This window comes from Sinocyclocheilus anshuiensis, unplaced genomic scaffold, assembly GCF_001515605.1.
Source record: "Sinocyclocheilus anshuiensis isolate Anshui unplaced genomic scaffold, SAMN03320099.WGS_v1.1 scaffold260, whole genome shotgun sequence".
Lineage (NCBI taxonomy): Eukaryota > Metazoa > Chordata > Actinopteri > Cypriniformes > Cyprinidae > Sinocyclocheilus > Sinocyclocheilus anshuiensis.
Genome location: NW_015557134.1, coordinates 1,461,918 through 1,484,758, shown reverse-complemented (window position 1 = coordinate 1,484,758; position 22,841 = coordinate 1,461,918). Strand labels below are relative to the sequence as shown.

The following is a 22,841-nucleotide window of genomic DNA, read 5'->3' as shown; positions in this document are numbered from 1 at the left end:
GGGGGGGGGAGTAAATGATGATTATATAGGCTGCACTGCTCCTTTTACAGCTGAGAGTAACTGTTTCAATAATTTTGCAAACACTATTACTAAAGCTGTATGTATTTAGTCAAGCAGACCTTGTGTCAGGCCTATCTGAAGCATTGATATTCCACTTGCACCTGAGTTCTCATTCACTAGAGTAAATTTTCACCTCTGTGAGGAGCTTGGAAATAGAGCAGCGAGGTGCTAATTGACCCGGGACACTCTTGATAACATCAAGTCGTGTTCAGTCAGCCATGAGGCATTTCCTCTCTTGTTGATCTGATCATTTGAACCCACTGACACAATATCAGGCCTCTACTTTAAAGGGGTCCTATTATGCTTTTTCACTTTTTCAACTTTAGTTAGTCTGTAATGTTGCTGTTTGAGCATAAAAAAGATCTGCAAAGTTACAAAGCTCAAAGTCCACTTCAAAAGGAGATATTTTATTTAACAGAAATCAGTTTTCAAAAACTACAACGAAATTTCGAACAACCTAGTATGAGAGCCTGTTCTAGTACATCCCCAAAACAAAAACAAGACTTTGTAAAAGAGCATAATAGAACCCCTTTAAGGTATCTGACCCTCAATAGATCAAACTGAGTTTTCTGAATGCATTTACCCAGTGACGCCACAACATCCCAGTTAGGCGGTTCTGATAAATGTTTGGCATTGATCCTAACTGTCTGTTCTGGTGTAATAAGCGCAGCATCTAGAGCTGGCTATGGCTTTGTTCGTTCTAGTAAGCTCGACTCTCCTCAACGGGGTGGTGGCACACGGATCGGTCTCATTAAATGCATGACCACACAGCCTCATCACTCTCTCTCCAGCAAACTTCTACCATCCTCATTATAGCAGCAACCAGCTGACAATATATTTTAATATAAACATTTGATATAAACACTTTGATTCAGATGTTTCAATTATTCATCGTAAAGTTGGCTGGTTTGGTTCGAGGCTTATATGCGTATAGAGAAAATAAATGGGAAAAAAAGCGTCACTGTTGTCCCCTCCTGTTAATCATGCCGATGATAAGTAATAATCCCACACTCTTTGTTTGGAGAAATATATTTAACCCGACATTGACCTACTGCGCTAACAATCTCTAAATATGATCTTTGATTTGGAAACACCGTCAAGAACCCAGCCAGTCCATGTGTATCAACAGCTATCCTGCATGATCATACCAAGCAACAAGAAGGTCAGATAAAATCTGAACTTCTCATGTTGAAAGCCTCATCATTTAAACATGAGAGACATGATATTGCCGACGAGACCAGACTCTAGATTGGGTTAACAAGTTAACAGCTGGTTCTCAGCCAGCGCAAGTGTCAACCACATGGCTCCGTTCCCTCAGGAGACTGACAGCAAGAGGCAATAAAGAGGCAATAATTAAGACATCTCCATTCATGGCTGAGGTAATGACTTATGATGCAAGAAGCTGTCATCAACCACTGTCTCAGTCGATGCATCAGACAGAACCGCAAACACAAATACCAAGCATGCAAAAACCACTGGCCTACTCAAGCCAAAAAGTCGCACTTTTGGACAAACAGCCATATCATATCTGATATCATGAGCCCCAGTTGGTCTGGAGGCCTGGATGATTGGTGTGCAATATAAAGACCAGCACATCTAATTCCTAAGGTTGTTTGGTGAAATAGTGTATGCTGATAGGAGCAAATGAAGAACAGCTGGTTGTTTCTGAGAACCGTTGACTTGCTGAGATTTTGAACTTGGCCCGACAAAACAAATGCTATGTAATTATCTGACTTGGATCCTGCCTTCACAAACAGCTCTGAAATTGCCAGGAATAATGTGGCTCCTATAGCGAGCTGCTGCAAAAAATCGGGAGAGTTTTAAAAAGACAGAACGCAGACAATACGCTGCTAGTGATCCATATGCATCTAGATAATGGTGTATCACACTGGGGTTTATGCATCGGCGAACCGTTAACTGATGCAAATAAACAAAAGCAATTACTTTTTTTTTAAATGTACTAAAATGCTTACACAAAGAGGGTCATTTGTGTACCCCCTCATGCTCTGTTAGTGTAAGTGTAGTTGAAATTAGTCATGCGACTTGCATCTGTGATGGTTCAAGTGGGTTTATTTGGGCTCCCAAGGCAATGTTGTTTTACATTAATAATTTTATTCAGCAATGATGCATTAAATTGAACAAAACTGATAGTAAAGACATTTATAATGTTACCAAAAATGTATTTGCTGAAAATTCAGCTTTGTATCACAGGAATCAATTGCATTTGAAAATATGTAGAATACACTTATTTTTAATTGTATCATCTCAAAACAACTGTGTTTTAGACCCCAAATTTTTAAAGGGATCGTTCACCCAAAAATGACAATTCTGTCATTAATTACTCACCCTCATGTTGCTCCAAACCTGTAAGACCTTTGTTCATCGAAACACAAATTAAGATATTTTGATGAAATCCGAGAGCTTTCTGACCCTGCATAGACAGCAATGCGACACATTCAAGCCCAGAAAGATAGTAAGGACATCGTTAAAATAGTCCATAGTCCATGACATCAGTGGTTCAACCTTCATTTTATGAAGCTATGAGAATATTTTTTGTATGAAAAAACAAAATCTTTATTTATAATATATTTATTGAACAATTCTTCTCTTCCTCTTCTATATTTCTGGGCCTTGAATGTAGTTGCGTTGCTGTCAAAGCAGGGTAAGAAAGCACTCAGATTTCATCAAAAAATGTTCATTTGTGTACCTAAGATGAACGAAGGTTCTTCTAACCAACCACTAAATCATACACACACCAGAATGGGAAAGATTATTTTTCAGAGATTTCTCTTTCTTAGATATTTCTCTTAAAACTACTTTTTACTAATAAAAAAATAGACAAGTGAGACAGCTGTTGATATACAGTAACAGTACAGAGATATAAATGTGGACACTCTGATAGATTAATAATGGAAGAATTAATAATAAATGTTTGAGTTCTTATTGAAATCTCAGCCTTTTGATTGAGATATTGAGATTACCAGAGTCAGAGATTTCTCAAGAGAAAAATCAGACAGAAGACATGCACCAAACTCTCCATTTGGTGTCCGTTTAATCTTATTTTTGTCTGGAAGAAATAACTGAGGTATTATTCTCAATTAATTTTAATTTCTGATTCATTTCTGATCTCCCCTATGTTTTTTCTTTCCTATGGGCATATCTATAATGATATCATCAGAAATAAATTTATTTACATACTGTGATTGATGGTGGGTGAAATTCATCCCCCTTTTTTAATTGCATATGAATATTAGTAGCAAAAACCTAATGAACCTACTTATCTCCCCTCATTTAAGAAAGTGCGCAGCAGACCGTAGAACATTATTGACAGCAGATCAAATTAACGGCTATCAGTAAATGTTTATGCTTTATGTGAACGTGTGTGTGTGCGAGTTACTCACCTCATAGTGGGCGACTCTCTGTGACTCAGAGATAAGCTGAGCGCTGCACACTTTGCAGTAGCTGTCAGTGAATAACCCCGGATCCACTTCTGTAGATTTCATCTGAAGACGAATATTATGACAATTACTCATTTTTAAGCACGTAACATGATTGGTCACACATTCATTAGCAATGCTTCAAACTAGAAGAGTTCTAAGGTCTAGCGAGACCGTCTCAAATGTCATACACTCATTATTACAAACTTCTCAATAGTATAACATTTGAGAAAATAATCCAAACACAGCTTGATTGGCTAATCAAACTATTTTCGGTTTATTTGTAAAGTCATAACCTCGCCAACATCAATGATGTTAGATTTCATCGCTGTGACATTTTGAGTTTATCATACAGTGACATTCTTTGCGCAAACTGATGAAATCTGTGACATTTGGATTTGGCAAAAGTAGAGGGATGTTGGAGAGGAGGGGGTATAATGAGACAGACAAGAAGGGAGATAAATCTGGCACCGCTCCGTGTCAAAAGAGGCACCAAATTGCTGCTGTGCCTGGAGGAGAAAGCAGTGCATACTTTTTAATGCTGATCTGGGACCATCTGACGTTAACCTTATACTGACCTTTATAATCTATTATATTTCTAATTGACATGGGATTTCTAATGACAGAACGAGCTGAGGTCATCCATTTGGGCCATACGCTCATTTGGAAAGCTCCTGGCACCTGACAGGGATAGTTAAAGGAATAGTTCACCCAAAAATGAAAATATGCTGATATTTTACTTACTTTCATGACATCGAATACTGTATGTAGATGATTTGCTTTTTTTCATCAACACAGATTTGGAGAAATGTAGCGTAGCATTACATCACTGTCTCACCAATGGATCCTCTGCAGTGAATGGGGGCCGTCAGAATGAGAGTCCAAACAGCTGATAAAAGCACAATAATCCACACAACTCCAGTCTATCAATTGACATCTTGTGAAGTGAAAAGCTGCACGCTTGTAAGAAAAAAATCCATTATTAGGGCATTTTAACTTTATGATATGTGCATATTTCTCTTATGAATAGAGGACTCATATTTTAGCTTAAGTTAAAAAAGTTCAAAACATCTTGATGGATTTTTTTTTTACAAACACATAGCTTATTGGTTCAAAAGACGTTAATTGATGGACATTTGGACTACTTGTGGGTTAATATGATGTTTTTATCAGCTATTTGGACTCTCGTTCTGACGGCACCCATTCACTGCAGAGGATGCATTGGTGAGCAAGTGATGTAATGCTGAATTTCTCCAAATCTGTTCCAATGACAAACCAACTTGGATGACCTAAAGGTGAGTACATTTTCAGCTTATTTTCATTTTTTAAATTCAAATTCATACATCATTTACATGTCATTCCACAGTTGTATGACTTCCTTTCTTCTGTGAAACACACACATAAACACACACACAAAAGATTTAGAAGAATGTTGCTACAGGTTTTGTATATAAAATTACAGTCAGTGGGATCAAAAACAGCATAATGCTGGACCCTATTGACTTTCATTGTATGGACATTTTTCAGACATTTTCTTTTGTGTTCAGTAGATGAAAGAAAGACATTTGGGTTTGGAGGGTTAGTAAATGATAACATTTTCCATTTTTGGGATGAACTCATTAATTCACTAAGCTTAATCAAATCAGAAAGTAACCTACAATAAAAAATTGAAAAGTATGAACACACAATGAGGCTGTTAAATAGTCTACAAAATGGGCTACTTTAAAATCAGCATGTTTTCTTTAAAAAAAAAAGTATAATCTCCAATTGTCCTGTTTTTACGTGCTTTGATGAAGCTTTATAGTCATTCGCAACCATTTTGAGATTATCATGGGAGATATTATTGTGCTCTAGATTCTACTTCGGAGGAATCAACTGCTTAGGGCTCATTTGTGATTCAAGGGCATTGCCAACTGAAATTTGAATAATGATAAAAGAGTTTTATATAAATAAAATTAAGGTTGTTTTCAAAGCCTTTCTTCTCTCCCTAGGGATACATTCAAACCGTCTATATATCCCATAACTATTCCAGACAAGTTGTTTGCAGGCAGAAATGATGTTTCAGAATGTCTGTGACCCTCTGATGCCCCCCAAAAACTAAATAACACCCTGCAGCATTCTTTACACCCAATAATCCAAAATCATTACTTCCAAAAAAGCCATCTATCCTCTCTCAAAATCAAACAAATGCATTCTCACTTATGCATTGAAAATCCGTGTATCATTCGATCATTCGTTTTTTGATTTAATATTGAAAGTAGAAAAATTAGAAAACAGCTCCATTTTCGTTTTTTCGGTTTTTTTCCAAAAAACGAAAAACGAGAATTCAGCTTAAATTTTCATTCAGGGGTAGAAAAATTAATAAACAGCTTGAATATTCGATTTCTACATGTGGGCGGGAATTAAACGCCCCTTTCTGCTGATTGGTCAGCCGAAGATCAACCCGTGCCATCATCAGTTCTTCTGCAGTATCACGCAGCAGAATAATAGTCCTCCACTGCTGCAGTTGTATGTATTCTTAACACATTTATTGCAACTACATTTCATATTTTTTCATCAAACAAACAGACTAATGAATAGCTCGACACAACTCATACCGGGGCAGAGTCTAGACAGGGCTTTCTTCTGTGTAGATATAAATTCTATTCTTTGCATCAGCTGGGCATGGCAGGGTATGATATGACAGCTGTCATAGCCTACCCTGCTCACCCAGTAAGTCTGTTTGCTTAATTATTTAATTAATTAATTCGTTTCAAAATAAATATTTTAAACACTAAGACAAAAAGGAAGGAATAATAAATTGACTTGGGTATATATAGGCCTATGTTCATGCAAGAACTGTCATATTGACTGACAACCGGAGAAGTTATTGGACCCCCTATCACTTTAAGAACTGCTGGTCTACACAGAAGAAAGAGCTGTCTAGACTACGAGTTGTGTCGAGCTATTCATTAGTCTGTTTGATGAGAAAAATATGAAATTGATAAAATGGGTTATTAATCCGTACAACTGCAGCAGTGGAGGACTATTATTCTGCTGCATGATACTGCAGAAGAACTGATGATGGCACGGGTTGATCTTCGGCTGACCAATCAGCAGAAAGGGGCGTTTAATTCCCGCCCACATGTAGAAATTGAATATTCAAGCTGTTTATTCATTTTTCCACCCATGAACGAAAAACGAAAATTTAAGCTGAATTCTCCTTTTTCGTTTTTTTTTTTAAAACAAAAAAAACAAAAAGGAGCCGTTTTCTCATTTTTCTACTTTCAATATTAAATCAAAAAACGAATGATCGAATGATACACGGATTATTGAACTTTTGTGGTAAAGATTTGTATACAGCCTCAAAAGTAAATAACTGAATTATGGGTTGAATTGAAGTTACTGCCACTCCAAAAGCCCTTCTAAATGATAATCAATGGGTCACATGGAGATCAGAATTGCAACTGGCCCTGCCAATTTATGTAACCTTTAATTTAGACGTGCAGGATTACAGCAGCTTGAGAAACCAATTGGGAATTACACCATGATTGATCAGACACTGTATATGAGACTGTGAATGACTTGCACAATACTTATGATTTCTGTCAGATGTCACTTGTAACTCCAAAGACAGTTTAGAAATCCAACTATCTGAAATCCAACATGAAAGATCTCTTACAAATTACCCTGAAATAACTCTAATAAAAAGACCAGAGAGGAAAAAAGGAAGGAAAGAATTGAGCAGAAATGGTTTTCTGAAGAGATGGATCTTATCAGAATCTCTCCTGTCAAAGTTAACCACGTCAATGCAAGCTGTGGCTAACAAAGGCCTGATCAGATGAGCATAACGCTCTTCTTTCATGTGTGGAAAAGTGATTGCTTGCCTCGCGTAAGCCCCAGAACCACATATTGATTTCCCCTAAGTTAGAAAAAAATGCAATTTCCATTATTTCAATGAATGTTATAATGAATGAAGTGAGGAGAAAAAATAAATCAGTGAAAGGAGGCACAGGAGAGCAGGTGCTTTCTTTTCATTCCTACAAAACCCACCGTTTCTGAGATGAGGAGAAAACTGCAGCTGATGTGCCTACAAAGTTACCAGCACCTATAACACAATCGTTGAAGACAATGACTGAACTCATAAGCACAAGAATATTCGAATATTAATAAAACATTGTATTTTTACATATTCTGATTATGTATGTGCCATAAACACCTGATTTTCATAACCAGAATAAACCAATATTCTAGTTTCTAGAAGTCTGAAAAGGATACAAACATTCCTCTGCTGTTCAGAATTTTTGATCATGCGAAAGTCTTAGAAATATCAGCTTAAATATGTATGAATCACTCTGCAATATGATACTGTATACCCAAAATCTTTATGTATCCATATTTGTTTAATATAACAATTTTACACTTAAAGTCCCCATGAAATCAAAATGAAAGTTTTTTGGGTGTTAGTATCAATATGTTAGTCTTAAGGTTATCTATAAGGCAGTGTGCTCCAAAACAGTGACAAAATTTGCATTTAGAAGATATAAGCATTCAAAGCTTGCAGTTCGTCACTTCCGCCAAAACGGCTCAACGATTTTATTTTTTATTTTTTGACGTCACATCGTACTTCAGCTTCTCATCAAACTTTTTATGTCCAATCAAATGCTTTCTAGAAACCGAAGCGCCCGCCCCCTACACATGAAATAAACGCTGAAGCTGCGGCTGAAATCGGTCACTTGTCCACAGAATTAGTATTTTCTGTACAGTGAATGGCACGTAGTGCACTATATAGGGGACAGGGAACGATTCAAACAGTGTAAATATGCTTTCCATTGAGGAAAAAAAGAAGTCTGGTTTCGCGCTGTCACGCTAACCACCGCACCGCACACACACTCTGCTCCGGTCCAGAGACACGATAGCACGGAGCGGATCACATGCGCGAGTCTGCGCAGACCACAAATGTATCGGAGCTACTTGAATTCTACACAGAATGCAATTTTATAGCAATATGGATGAGATTGTGGCTGGCATACCCTGCCAAATGCAGTTTTACGGAGCTCAACGGCTCTAGCCCAAGCTGTGATATAAACGTACGCTATTGGCTATTTTAAAAAGGGGCGGGGCTGCTTGATATGTCCCGCCCTGTCTTCCTGTTTCAGTTAAAATGACGTCAACACAGAGTAACGCTGCGTGTTTCTAAGCATTTCAGGGGACCTTTAAGGCTCATCAGATTAAGATCAATCATTAATATCTTGACTGAAAAATTTAAATTCTGTCATAATTTACTCACTGTAAAGTTTGTTCAAAATCTTTTTTTCTTCTGCTGCTGCTGAACACAAAAGAAGATACTTTAAAGAATGTGGGTAACTAAAGAGTTTCTGGTCCTCACTGACTTATTGAAATAACATTTTGAATATTTTTTTTCATTCTATGTCATTCAATGGGGACACGCAGCTGTTTGGCTACCCACATTATTCGAATTATATCTTCTTCTTTTTTTTTCAACAGAACGAAAGAAACTCATACAGTTTAGGAACAGCTATAGGGTGGGTAAATTATAACAGAATTTTCTTTCTTTTTTTTTTGAGTGAACTATCCCTTTAAGGTGTTTAAATGAAAGTCACAAATGCTCAGCTTTTATAAGGGTACTGAGATGGGATTTACATGAGCACTAAAAAAAGAAGAAAATTTAACAGTTTCACAGAATAATAATAGTAGTACATTAATAAACTCAAACTCAAAAAGAAAGAAACGAAGCTGCTCTTCTACTATGTTTAAGGTCATGCATTATGAAGAATAAGAAACGCTGGACATTTGCGTAAAAGTGAAAACAAAAGCTTACTTGTAATTTCAAACTGTATCCCTGGTGCAGGTGATCGGGACAAACAGGCAGATGATTGTTGATCGTACAGTCCATAGAGTGTGTGTAAGTGATGCTGAGCGTGCTGTGTGTCTGCATCAGTTCCTCAGTGAGCTCCATGTTCAGAGGCTGCGCTCCGCCCCGCACCGCGCTCATTGGCTGCTACCGCCACACATTGGCAACGTGCAAGTCAATAAATAATTCATTTAAAGACAATTAATTGTCATTTAACTAATCTGTGAGCTGTTGAAGTATTTAAAAACGTATGAGTGATTAAAAAAAAAAAAAATCAATTTATTTTTGTTTGATTGGGAACGGCAGCCTCTTTCTTGAGGTCAGTGTTGGCTTGTTTTTCATTTTGGCGATGTCTACGAAACGTATGCGATACGAAATGTTCTTAGAACTTTTATAGAAAAACTTTTTTTTTTCTTGTTTTGCGTCCATTCGAATTATTTTTAAAAACCGTCTCGAGACTCCAGTATGCTGTTACAATCCGTTGCGCGCAGCTTCTGAACGCAAGAAAGCAAAGCGGCCCGTGTGAACATTTCACAACACTGCGAGTAGCTAAAGGTGTCACAAATAGAACACAAAATTATTTTTACATTGAATCCAGGAATATTCATTATACAGATGTGTTTGTCTAGTAAAATGAAGGACAAACTAACAACAACAAAAAGCCTAATAGCGAAAAATTAACAACTTCTTTGTGAGGTGACAGTAGATAGCAAACAAACTTCATTCATCCAGGCCAACAGGTGTCAGTATAAAATCCAAAATTTACAAATTAAGAAAATCTGTTTTTATTTAAGGGATGATTCATTAAATAGATGGCTGCACCCGAAAGATAGGAAGCTGACTTGCTGCCTTATCAGGCATTGACTTTTCAGGCAGCGTTTTTGCAGGAAGGTACCTCATGAAACTAATTTCAGACAGGCTTCTGAGGCAGCGTAACGGTTTAATGATCTACAACAAAATAGAATGAGTTTTGGTGATAACTAAATGAATATTTAATTACTGTAATACTGATTTCTCGCTATAAATAACATCAAAAGTGCAAAAAGTTAGTCAGAAATATACAAACTGACCATCAAACGTAACTTTCAGACGCCATCTTTATTTTTTAGCTCAACAATCACGGAATGGAACGCACAGGATTGTGGGATATCTAAGGAACTGAAGGATACATCTATGCTGCCTTCAAAATTCGATCAGAAGAAGGTACCCCCGGAGACAGGAAGTAAAGCAGAATTTGGATTCGGACGTGGCTTGATGCCTTCCTGCCTTAGAGCTTTCGGAATGCAGCCCATGTTTTCTTCATTTGTGTTGTAGGCCAAAGGTCTTGACTATTAACCGATTGGGAGTGTCAAATAGCCTACTATTCAGTGCATCTTTAAGTCGCCATGGCATATATTGGATTAAACTCACTTTTCAAAAGATAGGTAAATTTTATCTCTTAATTTTCATGCTGTTTAGGTTACAATATTCAGATTTCATAAATAATAAAGTTAAAGTGTATAAGCCTGACCAGAGCATATTTCCAAAATTCTAAAATATCCTTTCATAAAAATACATCATTTTTTAAAGTAACGTAAATCAACAGGTACTGCACAACAGGAATGACCAGCAGGTAAAGTAGGTGCTGCTCTCTATTGGGCATTTGGTGTAATTGCATGGATGGAGATGATGCGTGCTGCTGTGGAGTATTTCATAAATCAATTGTTTGCTTTACTTATACCTCTCATTGGATATATAAACATGTCACTGACATATGTCATATGATGCATTTGGGACATTGATATGTTTATAACGCTTTCTACAGGCATCACAGTGACTGACTGTTTCAGTATAAAGGTCAGGCCCTGATTACAGAAATAAGAGACTGACTATCCCTTGAGCCAATATATCGGCTTATAAAATTACAGAAAAAAAACAGAGCAGTCATAAATTTGGGCAAACAGTTTTTATTTTACATATTTTTCTCATGGTGAAAGAGTGGAGTGGATTTTTTCTCTCAATCATCCGGGAGTTTGTATTGCCAAAACTGTAGTATGGGTAGATTGAGAGAGAAAAAATTCCTGGAAGAAAGTTTTTTTTCTCAAACAGAGTCTCCAAACCAAATGTAATAATACAAAAAAAAAAAAAATAATAATAATACAATATTAGATGAAGTAGATTATTCCGCTGAAAATATTTACTTCTCTTGTTAGTGGCTAAATGTAATACAATTCCACAGCTTTACCCCATTTTCGATTTGTCAATGTCATAAACGAAACATATGAAAAATATGTGTTTATATCCCAGAGGTAGGCCATCAGCTGATTTATGAAATCCAACCCTCCTGCCAAAATCTGCTCTCACCTCACAGTAGGGGTCAGGTCTGTATCTCAAGACTTTGCAAGAGCAAATCAAGTCCAGTGTGTGTCTACAAATCCCGTCCCTGCCAAATCCATGATCCACGACACCCAAGCCGGTTATTATCTGCCCTGGTTATGTTTAATCTGAATTGCATGCTGTCCAGATTTAAAGGGATAGTTCACCCAAAAATGAAAATTCTGTCATTAATCACTCACTCTCATGTCATTCTAAACCTGTAAGACCTTCGTTCATCTTCAGAACACAAATTAAGATATTTTTGATGCATTCTGAGAGCTCTTTGACCCTCTCATAGACAGCAAGGATCCTAACAGGATCAAGGCTCAGAAACGTAGCAAGGAGATCATTAAAATTGTCCATGTGACATCAGTGGTTAAACCATAATTTTACAAAGCTACCAGAATACTTTTTGTGTGCAAAGAAAACAAAAATAACGACTTTATTCAACAATTCGTCTCCTCCGTGTCACCCTATAGCACCATTTTGGAGAGTATCACATACGTAAACAATGTATGCAAGGTATGTATGCGGATACGTTGTTTACGTATGTGATACTCTCCAAAATGATGCTATAGGGTGATGCGGGGGAGACAAATTGTTAAAATAAAGTCGTTATTTTTGTTTTCTTTCTGCACAAAAAGTATTCTCGTAGCTTCGTAAAATTACGGTTGAACCACTTATGGATTGGATGGCGAAATTCTCTGTTGTGGCTCAGGAGAGCCACAATCTAGTTTCGTTTGCCCTCAGATTCGCCCGTCTTGCCATCACTTCCCCATACGACGACGAGACCATGAAGTCCCAGTTCCGGATCGGAGCGAATTACCATCGCCCTGTGGACCTCCCAGACACCACCGGACTGAACTGGAGGGAGGTCATGTTTCGGTGTCTGAGAGTGTCCTACCCCGATCCGGAACGCAACAGGACCCAAAGCCCAGCCCACCATCACCCCGCTGTGCGGAGCAAGAGCCTGAGCCCACCACTGACAGAGAGCCAGAGCCCGCTGCGACCGACAAGCCATCGCCAGAGAGAGTGACAGTACTGAGGATCGCCCCGGAACTAGAGCCCAACACATCAGACCAGGTGCGAGAGCCGGCTACAGAGCTCGCCACGGGGAGAGTGTCATGGACAGCAAGAGCGTGGAGGGAAGCTCCACCCACTGCACCATGGCTGAAGGTGAGCCGAGCTCAGTGGAATATGATTTGGATATTTATGCAGACATGCCCCCTTTTCTCCCACCTTCGTCTGAATTATCTGTCTGCCCTGAATTATCTGTCTGCCCTGAACTGTCTGTCTGTCCTGTGCTGTCAGCCTGTCGTGAATTACCTGTCTGTCCCGTCACGACCACTGAGGTTGTGCCCATTCTCCTCCCATCATCATCTGAACTATCTGCCTGCCCCTAAATTATCTGTCCGTCTGATTATTGTCATTGGTTTCAGGTGTGTGTCATTAATTACCTTCATCAGCCCTCCTATATTAGTTGTGTTCTGTTCTCTGTTTGTCCTCCAGTCTACTATGTCCCTACGTGTGCTCCTGCCTGTTCTGTCCTGGATTTACCCTTGTGTGGACTATTTGCATTAATCTTCATCTTCGTGTGTTTCTCACCATAGAAGATGTAACAAAACCCCATGGACAAAACTGATGAGAAACCATTATTTCGATGCAAAACCACCAATTTCACATCAATTTATGTTTTTTTATGCTGTAAATTATAATATGACTTGACTTGTTCTTTTTTCACTTCCACTTCAAACTGAACATTTAACTGTTTTTTTACTGTAAAATTACATGAAAAGCTCCATTAGATCTATTACAGGTTTTTTACAGTATATAGAAAATGAACTTACCATTAACCAATTAACAATAAAAAGTTTACCATTGCATTTTTACAGTCTTTCACATCAAAAATGGATTAATTGTTTTTATCCATATGATGCCAAAAACATCATATTCTCTCATTCATGAGTCAATTCTTTATATTTCATAAGTCATATACTAGCTTTGTTTGAGGAACAAAATAAAATCTACATTTATTTGGAAAAAAATTAAGCCATATTTGAATATGCATAAATGCAAATGAGATTTTGAGACATATGTTTCAGTTTAAATTTTGGTTGTTCGTCACACAGAGATGTTGTATAACTTCAGAATACTTTGGCAAGCTATAGTAGAGTCACATCATGGACCACTTTGATGGTGCTTTAGTCATTTTTTAAGCTTGATAGCGGTCACTTTCACTTTATGGAAAAAAACACTCATTCTGCTGGACTTCTCCTTTTGTTTTTCCCAGAAGAGAGTACGTACGTCACCAGGGTTCGGAACAACTTGAGGGTTGAGTAATTAATAACAGAATTTTAATTTTTTAGGGTGAACTACCCCTTTAAGCTACCAGATATCGATACATCGTGTTCTTGCATATGTCTAAATAAACCATTCCTGTGTAATTCACTTCGATTACAAAGGACATTTCTTGGACCCAAAGTTTCGAGAAGTACTTTACCAGACAGCATTCCTTCACTCCCACCCACAAGAGTCAAGAAGGACATTTGTTTGATAAAGCTGTGAGATGTTGAACAAACTGAGTCAGATTTATTTAGCCATTATCTAGATCAGAAGGATTGCGCAAACCGTCCTCAGTTGGGATAATTTCGTGCTAATATGCTAGCTTAAAATAAACACGTAAAATTCAATCCTAATAAGACTGGCGGACAAAATCGAATTAGGAACAGTGACGGCACCATATTCATAGTCTGCGCATCCCATCTGGCGGGATTCGCAGTTGGCATGTGTGAGAACTTCAGTCCAAACCCCATGTGGAAGTATGTTTACCACAGAGCCCATCTTACCTCAGATGCTATCCTGTGAGAGCATCATATTATTTATGGCTTTTAATAGGCTTTCTTCCCCTCAAGGCTGGAGACAAAAAAGCAAGTCTTTTTCATTCAATGAAGCTGGGAAATATGCAGCAGCAAAGCCAACAGCTGCTTCTAATGATCATCCCATAAAGTCTGGCAGCCAGTGTCATCCCAGAGCACAAAACACAGCTATTTGCTTAACCTGGATAAACCATCACTAGGCTTTTGCACGAGCTGGGATCGGTCGGCTTCTCCTGGGGGGTTACACGCACTCAGGGTTTTTGCAATTTGCCATGTATGGATTTCTTTCGAAACGTGTTCGCTGCAGATGGTTTAATTTCGGCTTGAATCACCCCAAAAGGACATCAAAACAAAAGGTTGGGGGGTCTTCAAAAGTAACTAAACAGTTTTAAAGGAATGCTCTGGGTTCAGTACGAGTTAAGCTCTATGGACAACATCTGTGGCATGTTGGCGATTACCACAGACAATTTCAACTCGTCCCTCAGTTTGTAAAAACACACAAAAATGTGCTTAGAAATCTATGGGACTCAGCATTCCAGAGGGTTTAAATGCTCATATGTTTGTTATTTTTGTAGGTATTAATTTGCCTATTAACAATATTCACAGTGTATATACATATGTCACATGTGAATTTGGGGGGTTGGGGGTTCTGAATGTCATGAAACTTTCCACCACATTTCAAATGATGTATTGTGTTAGAAGCATTCTGTGAGGCAAATTATGCTGGCAGAAATTACATTTTAATAATGTTTGGGTAACAGTAACACTTTATTTTAAGGTGTCCTTGTTACATGTTACATGTACTGTTATAATAACAATAAATTATGCATAATTACATGCAAGTAACCCTAAGCCAAACCCTAATTTTAACCCTAACCATATAGTAAGTACATGCACGTTCCTTTGCATTTTTTTCTCAAAAACAGCTTGACTGGACATTACTTTTTTGTTTATTTATTTTTTAACACAATAAATATTAGAATATCTTATTCTTTAGGAAGCCGATTTCTGCCACATAAGATCTATATAAATATATATAAATATAAATAAATATATAAATCTTACTGACCCCAAATTTACATCAGTACAGTATATGTTTTATAATTAATCATATATTTAATCAATAATCATTTTTAGATTAAAAAGGTGAAATTTAACATAAAAAGCCAAAATTATGACATGTCAAAATGAAGATAAAAAGGTATCAATTATAAACATAAAAATGTGATCTTTGAGATCAATCAAAATTATGACACAAAAAGTATGTCAACGTTGAAATTATAACATCAAACTTTTAAATTATGACAGTCAAAATTATGAGAAAAATATGAATTTCAATCATAATTGTGACTCAGTATCATACTTTCAACCTATTATCTCATAATTATGACTTGATACCTCATAATTTTTTACATCATAATTATTGGTTTTTATAGTTTAAGATTGAAATCATTGTACTCTGTGAAATATACAATGTTTGCAAAGCCTTACATGGCCACACTTTATTTTTCCACACACAATCATGGCCATGTTATGCTCTTTAAAAGCAGCACCTGTGTGTTCAGGCTAGAATGATTTCATGGCAGATTCCATCGTAAAGGCATGTTGTCAACACCCGCACTTTCTGAATCTGATGCTATCACTGGTGCACACTTTATGACACTGGGAATGTAAACAGGTGTAGTGCCAACGGCAATATGAGACACACATTTACACACTATGGCATCAGTGCAAGTCATGCAGAGCTATCTGCTCAACATCTTTTAACTGTTCTGATGTGCTGTCGTTAAATCTCTCAGACTCCTGCATGACTCTGATAACATATGCAGTGCTTTACTGAAATTCGTTCCACTTAAATCATATGAATGAAAGTGAGCATTTTGATACTTTTTGGGAGCAGTAGGCATCAGTACTGCAAAGCCAGGGAATTTGAAGGCCTGTCCTGCTGGAGCATGAGAGTCGATAACAGATCTTACTGCTTCACAGCTCATCAGCCACAAATAAGGGTACTTAAAGTGTATCAAGGTGATTACTGATTGGCGGGCATTACAACACAGATGTTTTCTCTGGAAAATGCCCTCAGTCCAAAACCTTGCAGTTTGCTTTTCTTGAGGTGACGTATTTCACAAGCTTGTTTGAATAACCGTGGTTGCATCACAGCCATTATCCATGATTTGCTACTTGCTAGTTGGAGGCATGCTAGTCATTAGGGCCATTCTCACCTGGAAGGGCTTTTGATTGGACAATAATCGGTGTAGTACAGGATGAGTCATCAATATTTTTGGTCAGTTTTTCCTGAAGAGAAATACGTACATTTTAAATGTCAAAGTTTTCAATGTTTTGAAGTACATTATCAAAGCAAATATGCTATTAATTTACTAGCAATTTTTAAGTAAAAATTGTTTCTACACCATTTTTCAGTGTAGACATGGACTAAAATTATTATTTTTATTTATTTATTTATTATTATTTATATATTATAATTTTTTTAATTTCATTATTACTTTTGTTGCATTTTTTTCTTATTTTATTTTCTTTCTCTTTCTCTTCTTTCTCATTTGGTTCCCCAAAATGTATTTATTTATTCTCTTGGATCACTTAGTATAAATTATAATTTATCATAAAATCTTTTGGTTTCGAAACACAAAATATATTACCAACTCTCCTCAAAAAAAAGAGAGAGAGAAAGAGAAAACTCAAACCGCCGTTCATCAGGAAAGCTGGGAGAGAAATATGTCCAAATCTCTCCCTCAATCCAAAACAAACATCTCTGATCTGTCTATACAACATAAACTTTGTCTGGCTGTTTGCTTACACAGGGCACATGCAGAGTCTGAAATTTCTCTAATCTGATCTGATTCGAAGTGATTATTTCGCAGTGATTTCACAGCATGTGATTGTTATAGCTGGACTGCTTGGCAGGTCACCACTGCTACTTGTCTTTTTTCCTTAAAGCACTCACTAATGTAATAAATAAAGAGTGCAGTCAAATATATTAAAAATATTTTCTCTTTTAATGTTAAATGATTACAGTGCATTGTGCAAGTCCTCAGGCATGCTATACACCTTCCACTGCATGATTAACTGTGAATTGCATCCTATGCAACAACAAACTGTCAAAAAATCTCTTTATTGTTTAAGGTGTATGTCTTGTGCATTTTACTGAACACCTGATAGCTGTGATGGATATTATAAAACATAAACATTATTAACAGATTGCATGGATAGATATTATTCCACCATGAAAACATTAAGATATATCAAAAGGCAGTGTTTGCAAAAGCAGAACGCACTCAACTGACTTGTAGCATAATGGAATGTAAATAACTGTGAATAACTGTGTTTTGTACTTGGATTGGTTAGAAATGTTCAAGAACATTTTAAAAAGTGAACTAAATGGCACTTGTTTGTATGTATTCAGACATTTATTGGGCAAACAAACTAACTGGATTGTGGCATCTATGGTTCTTTTCTATACTGTACTGTAATGCAAAATGTAATATAATGCTATAATGAAAAGTTCACAAAGATCAAAAATCACTTGAACACTGTCTCAAAAGCTGGACATTTATGGCTTTTAAGTTTTTTAAGGGCCTTCTTAAATTCTTTGCTAGATTTGTCCCACTTATGAATGCCTGTCAATATATACTGTTTCCCAACACTGCGGCCCATGATTAAGTAGTTGCTCCCTAGGTTTTCCAGTTGTTGGCATGGACAGTCTGCTCCATTTTTCAGGTAAAGTACAAGCTTCTTTAGATCCTGTTTTTTCAGATTTCCAAGCTTCACCGCCTTCCTCCTTTTTTGTAGAATGACCTTTCGGTCTAAGTTGTCTGTTTTGACTTCCTTAATCTTCGTCTTGATTGCTACAAAAAGAAAAATGTAGGTTTCAGAAGTCATTAATGTTCATGAAAGTTTAAATGAGACAATTTCTTTGCACACCTATGAAGTCTTAAATAAATATCCAAAAGAGTTATGTAACATCTAAAACGGTTATGTAAAACCTTCATAAAAAAAAATCCTTCAAGTACTGACGGAAAATGCAAATATTTGAAGTATTTTTGCTTAAGGTCATTGTTGTATTTCTTTGCCATGGAGATGCTGAACACTTGGCTGTTTTTCATCATCTGTTGTCACATTTTAGCCAAGAACTCATTCTAGTTTATGTCTTTCAGATGCTATTCTGTGCTAATTGTGCAAAGCTGCATGGTGCAATGTGTTGTATCGCAATATCGTCCAGGGTGTATGAGGATATGATTCTTGGGTACACATCAAATTCTAATTCCAACCAAGATCAATAAAGAGTCTGCACAATTTCTCCTAAACTTGCTCTATTAGTGATGCTAAAACAAAAAAGGTCTTATTACCGATCCCTGAGGCACTCCTTGAATAACTGGTTATTCAAGATTTGCGTTATGAAAGAATTTAAGCATTTTAAATGGGTTATTATTAAATGGGTGTATTGTGGATAACAATATTTATCATTATCAACAAAACAGAGCAATTACTACACATATCAAAAACATTACAGTATCCTTTTAAAGTGCTAACTTTAAAATCATCCTCTGAGCCGCAAAATGTTTTTATTCCCTGGAGCCTTATTTTGACAAAACATCTATCATATGATGTATTTGCACTAGTGCAATGGAAGGAAATTGTTCAAAAAAGAAAGCCAAGAAACACAAACTACATCAGGTTTTCCATTGATATATTTTCTCATATTTTTCTCAAATTTTAATTATAAGCATTTTGCTTAAAGCATTAACATTAATACACTGTAGAAACATTCTACAGTGCTTCATGTGGTTACAATTACATTTTATGTTTTATTAATCAAAAATATAAATGTTAATCAAAAATGATTATTAAACTCAGATTAGGTAGAAATATCTACCTGTTTAAGGTAACAACTGCATATTTTCATTTTCACATTCAACAGTGTTACACACAGTTTTAGACAGTCATCCTATAATGACTAGAAAAAGCCTTTGCTGGGTTGGTGCTTGATAGCTTGCCATAAAATAAAAGGTCCCATGAAATTCTTGCCAGCGGCAAGCTTCCTGTCTTTGACAACATCTCAAACCCTGAAAAAAAGACCTTCTGGATTCTGACCACATCACTGGTTCTTAGAAACAACATTTGCAATGGAAGAAGTAGCTCTGCTTTTTATAAATCCAAATATCTCCATTTGCGGTTGAAATCTAATAATCGACTGTTATGAGTATGTTGTTCTACAAAAAAAAACAAACGATAAATATACAGAGAGAAAAAAGGTTTGACCATGCTAAGTTGCATTTAAAAACAAAACAATGGAAATAGAACAAAAAAAGATCTATTCAGAGGTAAACAATATTGGACACACATGTTGTTTTGTTTAAGCAGCACTAGACCATTCTTACTGTCTCAAGAGAGAAATAGATTTAAGGAGTGCAAATCCGGAAAGTAATATTAGAAATATTTTTTTCAAGCAACAATATTATTGGAAACATTGGACCTGAGAGGAATCACAATGATGGGAATCAGACGATCGGGGTTTGTTCTCTTGAAGTCATTAAGCGCTGGCCAATAAATGAAGCATTCTGAAATCACTTGCGTTAGCAGCAGCATGCCGAAAAGTGTTTAGAACAAGTTTTGCTTTTCAGTGCTTGTTATGTTCCTAAAAGGACTATGCCAAAACCCTTCACATCTGAGGTGCGTTGCAATATGTTTTAGACAGATTTCCATAATAGTCTATATAAGAGCTCCTTTTCAGAATTGTTCTGAGCTCAGTAGGGTTTGACTTTGTAGTGTGTTTCAACTTTATACCGTAAGATCAGCGTGTTGATACTAGTCAGGAAAAAATACAGCTAGTTTCTCATTTCTCTCTTGTCGGTAAAGACAAAATGTTTTTTTTTTTTATAGTCAGACACAATAAATTAATATCTCAATTAACAACTTAACTGGAAAATCTCCCTAATCAAGGTTATCATTTAAGTTTACTTTATTTATCTTGGATTTAATCTTTTAAAATAAATATACTACATATTTAAACTAATTACTTGGATGCAATCTGTACTTTAGTTTAGGGTGATTTTGTAAAATACTAATACAACAATATTGCACAAAAAATTCATTACCAAATTCACTGGCACACATGTGTTCCAGAATTGCATTTGTGTTCATCTCATTGTCACATGGCGGACAAACAGAAGGGACACCTAAAGAAAAAAAGAAAAGAAAAAAAAAAGATTTAATCCAAATGTCCTGCCTGTTGCTTACATTTCAAGTCGATAAGCAAATTGTTAGATTATAAATTGATCAAAGTGTAAATGTTAGAACATTCGATAATATTCATCATCATCATAATCATCAATGTATTACTTTGATTTTGTATTTATGTGTGTGTGTGTGTGTGTGTGTTTGTTTAGTTTTTATGTTCATCAAACAGAATCACAATAATTGTATACTGTTTTTTATCAACTTGATTTTTTACAGTTTCAAATTCAAAAGGGTGAAAAGATGCAACAAATGTATTACTGCAGGTTATGACTTTGACATCACTTAAAAATTAAATGTATTTTAACACTGTAATGTTAAGTAAAAACTAAATACATGTCAATAACCCTTGTTTATTTGTTTGTAATGCATCATAAACGTATCTAAACAAACAATAAGCCTTATCAAACCATAATTCATAAAAAGTCTAAACTTAAGACACACCTGATTCTTACTTTTATTTTTGACATTTTTAAATAACCTAACAGTAACAATATGCAACCAAAACAGTAAATAAAATAGTAAACAGAAACGTAACTGTGGCACAATTTATTTGGCTGCAACATATATTTTTTAAGAATAAAAAGGAAGATTAAAAAAAGAAGCTAATGTGAAATTCAGTCAAACACAGCTAGAATACACACCTGGGGATTTGTCCATATCATCGCTGCTGGTGTTGTTCATAGAAATGCACACGTCGCCCAGGGGAAACTTGTCACAGTTGAGCATTTCAGGCCATGGGAACCCAAACGCCTGCATAATAGGGGTACAACTGTCCCGGACAGCCTCGCACAGCCAGCGGCACGGATATATGGGTCTTTCGAGGCACACTGGGGCGAAGAGCGAGCAGAGGAACACTTGCGTGCCGGGGTGACAGGCTTTGTGCACCAGAGGAACCCAGCTGCCCGCTTGCTGCTTCACCTCCGCTATGGTTTCATGCTCCAGCAAATTGGGAAGCAGCATCTGTTGGTAGCCCACGTTAAAACACAACCTCAGGTCCTCGGGAATTTCCATGCACTGTGGGCTTTTGCCGTAACTGTGCACCCACGTCTCCGGTTTCCAGGTGTACTGGTACTCATACTCGGCTGCGTTGAGCGAAGGGAGGAAGACAGCTGGAGCGATGAAGATCCACAGCTTGGGGAGAAGGTTCTTCATGGCACAAGAGGGGAAAAAATAACAGTTATATCCAACTGCGTTGCACTTTTGAGACTTCAAAAGTATGTTTTTGCATTAGTACGGCACTAACTAGGTTTCTATGACGTCCTCGTTCTCCACAGTCTTGATATGAGAGTGTCACGCTGCCGTTCCGTTGCGCACTGCGCAGCGCCAGAGTAATGCACGCGCTTGAAAGGTGAAACAACCAATGGTAATGCAACCGGCTTGGCATAACGCGAAGATTGCTCAATGTGCTTGACAAATATTTCTTCATGCAGGGGGACTAAAATAATTCATTAACCCCTTGTGCCTACTAATTGACTGCATCTTTAGAAAATATAAAGACGTGTGTGCACGTGTAAAAAATATTTAAACTGAATTTTACAATTAACATTTTAATGCAATATATTATTGGTAATAGGCCTACAATTGGGGATGCATAAATCACTCTCTTACTACAAGTATCGGATATAAAGAACATAATACAGTATCTTCTTTAGGGATCCCCGAATGAATCGTTCTTTTGAGTGTCACATAGTGGTCTATCACACTTTTATTTATTTTTTTCTGTTGATTCATAAAGTATGTTGTGTGAGGAAATATTTATATACATGCACAAATCTTTATTTTATATATTTTATATTTGCTCATAATATTTGTGACCCTGGACCACAAAACCAGTCATAAGGGTCATTTTTTTTAAATTGAGATTTATGCATCTCAATTTTACGAAAAGCTGAATGAATAAGCTTTCCGTTGATGCATGGTTTGTTAGGATAGGACAATATTTGGCTGAGATACAACTATTTGAAAATCTGGAATCTGAGGGTGCAAAAAAAAAAATAAAAAAAA

General features: G+C 36.6%; 2 protein-coding genes across 3 annotated transcripts in view; both read right to left on the bottom strand.

Moving 5' to 3' along the window:
- The window catches only part of zmat4b (zinc finger, matrin-type 4b), a 32,704-nt gene extending 23,286 nt beyond the window's left edge, over positions 1-9,418 (bottom strand). Inside the window, exons 1-3 of one of the 2 annotated variants that reach the window (XM_016473076.1) lie at positions 9,319-9,418; positions 7,530-7,584; positions 3,462-3,563 (exon numbers count right to left, since the gene is read on the bottom strand). In XM_016473076.1, the coding sequence (XP_016328562.1) occupies positions 3,462-3,563 (102 nt within the window). In that variant the 5' untranslated portion in view covers positions 7,530-7,584; positions 9,319-9,418. The remainder of the gene's footprint in view (positions 1-3,461; positions 3,564-7,529; positions 7,585-9,318) is intronic. The other variant, XM_016473075.1, reaches the window with a different exon arrangement.
- Positions 9,419-17,575: 8,157 nt separating this feature from the next.
- On the bottom strand, positions 17,576-22,179 carry LOC107678049 (secreted frizzled-related protein 1-like). The gene is made up of 3 exons (XM_016473163.1): positions 21,479-22,179; positions 20,696-20,776; positions 17,576-18,445 (listed from the first exon to the last, which is right to left on the bottom strand). The coding sequence occupies exons 1-3, from the start codon at positions 21,987-21,989 to the stop codon at positions 18,120-18,122; spliced, it is 918 nt and encodes a 305-aa protein (XP_016328649.1). The 5' UTR covers positions 21,990-22,179; the 3' UTR covers positions 17,576-18,119.
- Positions 22,180-22,841: the final 662 nt, after the last annotated feature.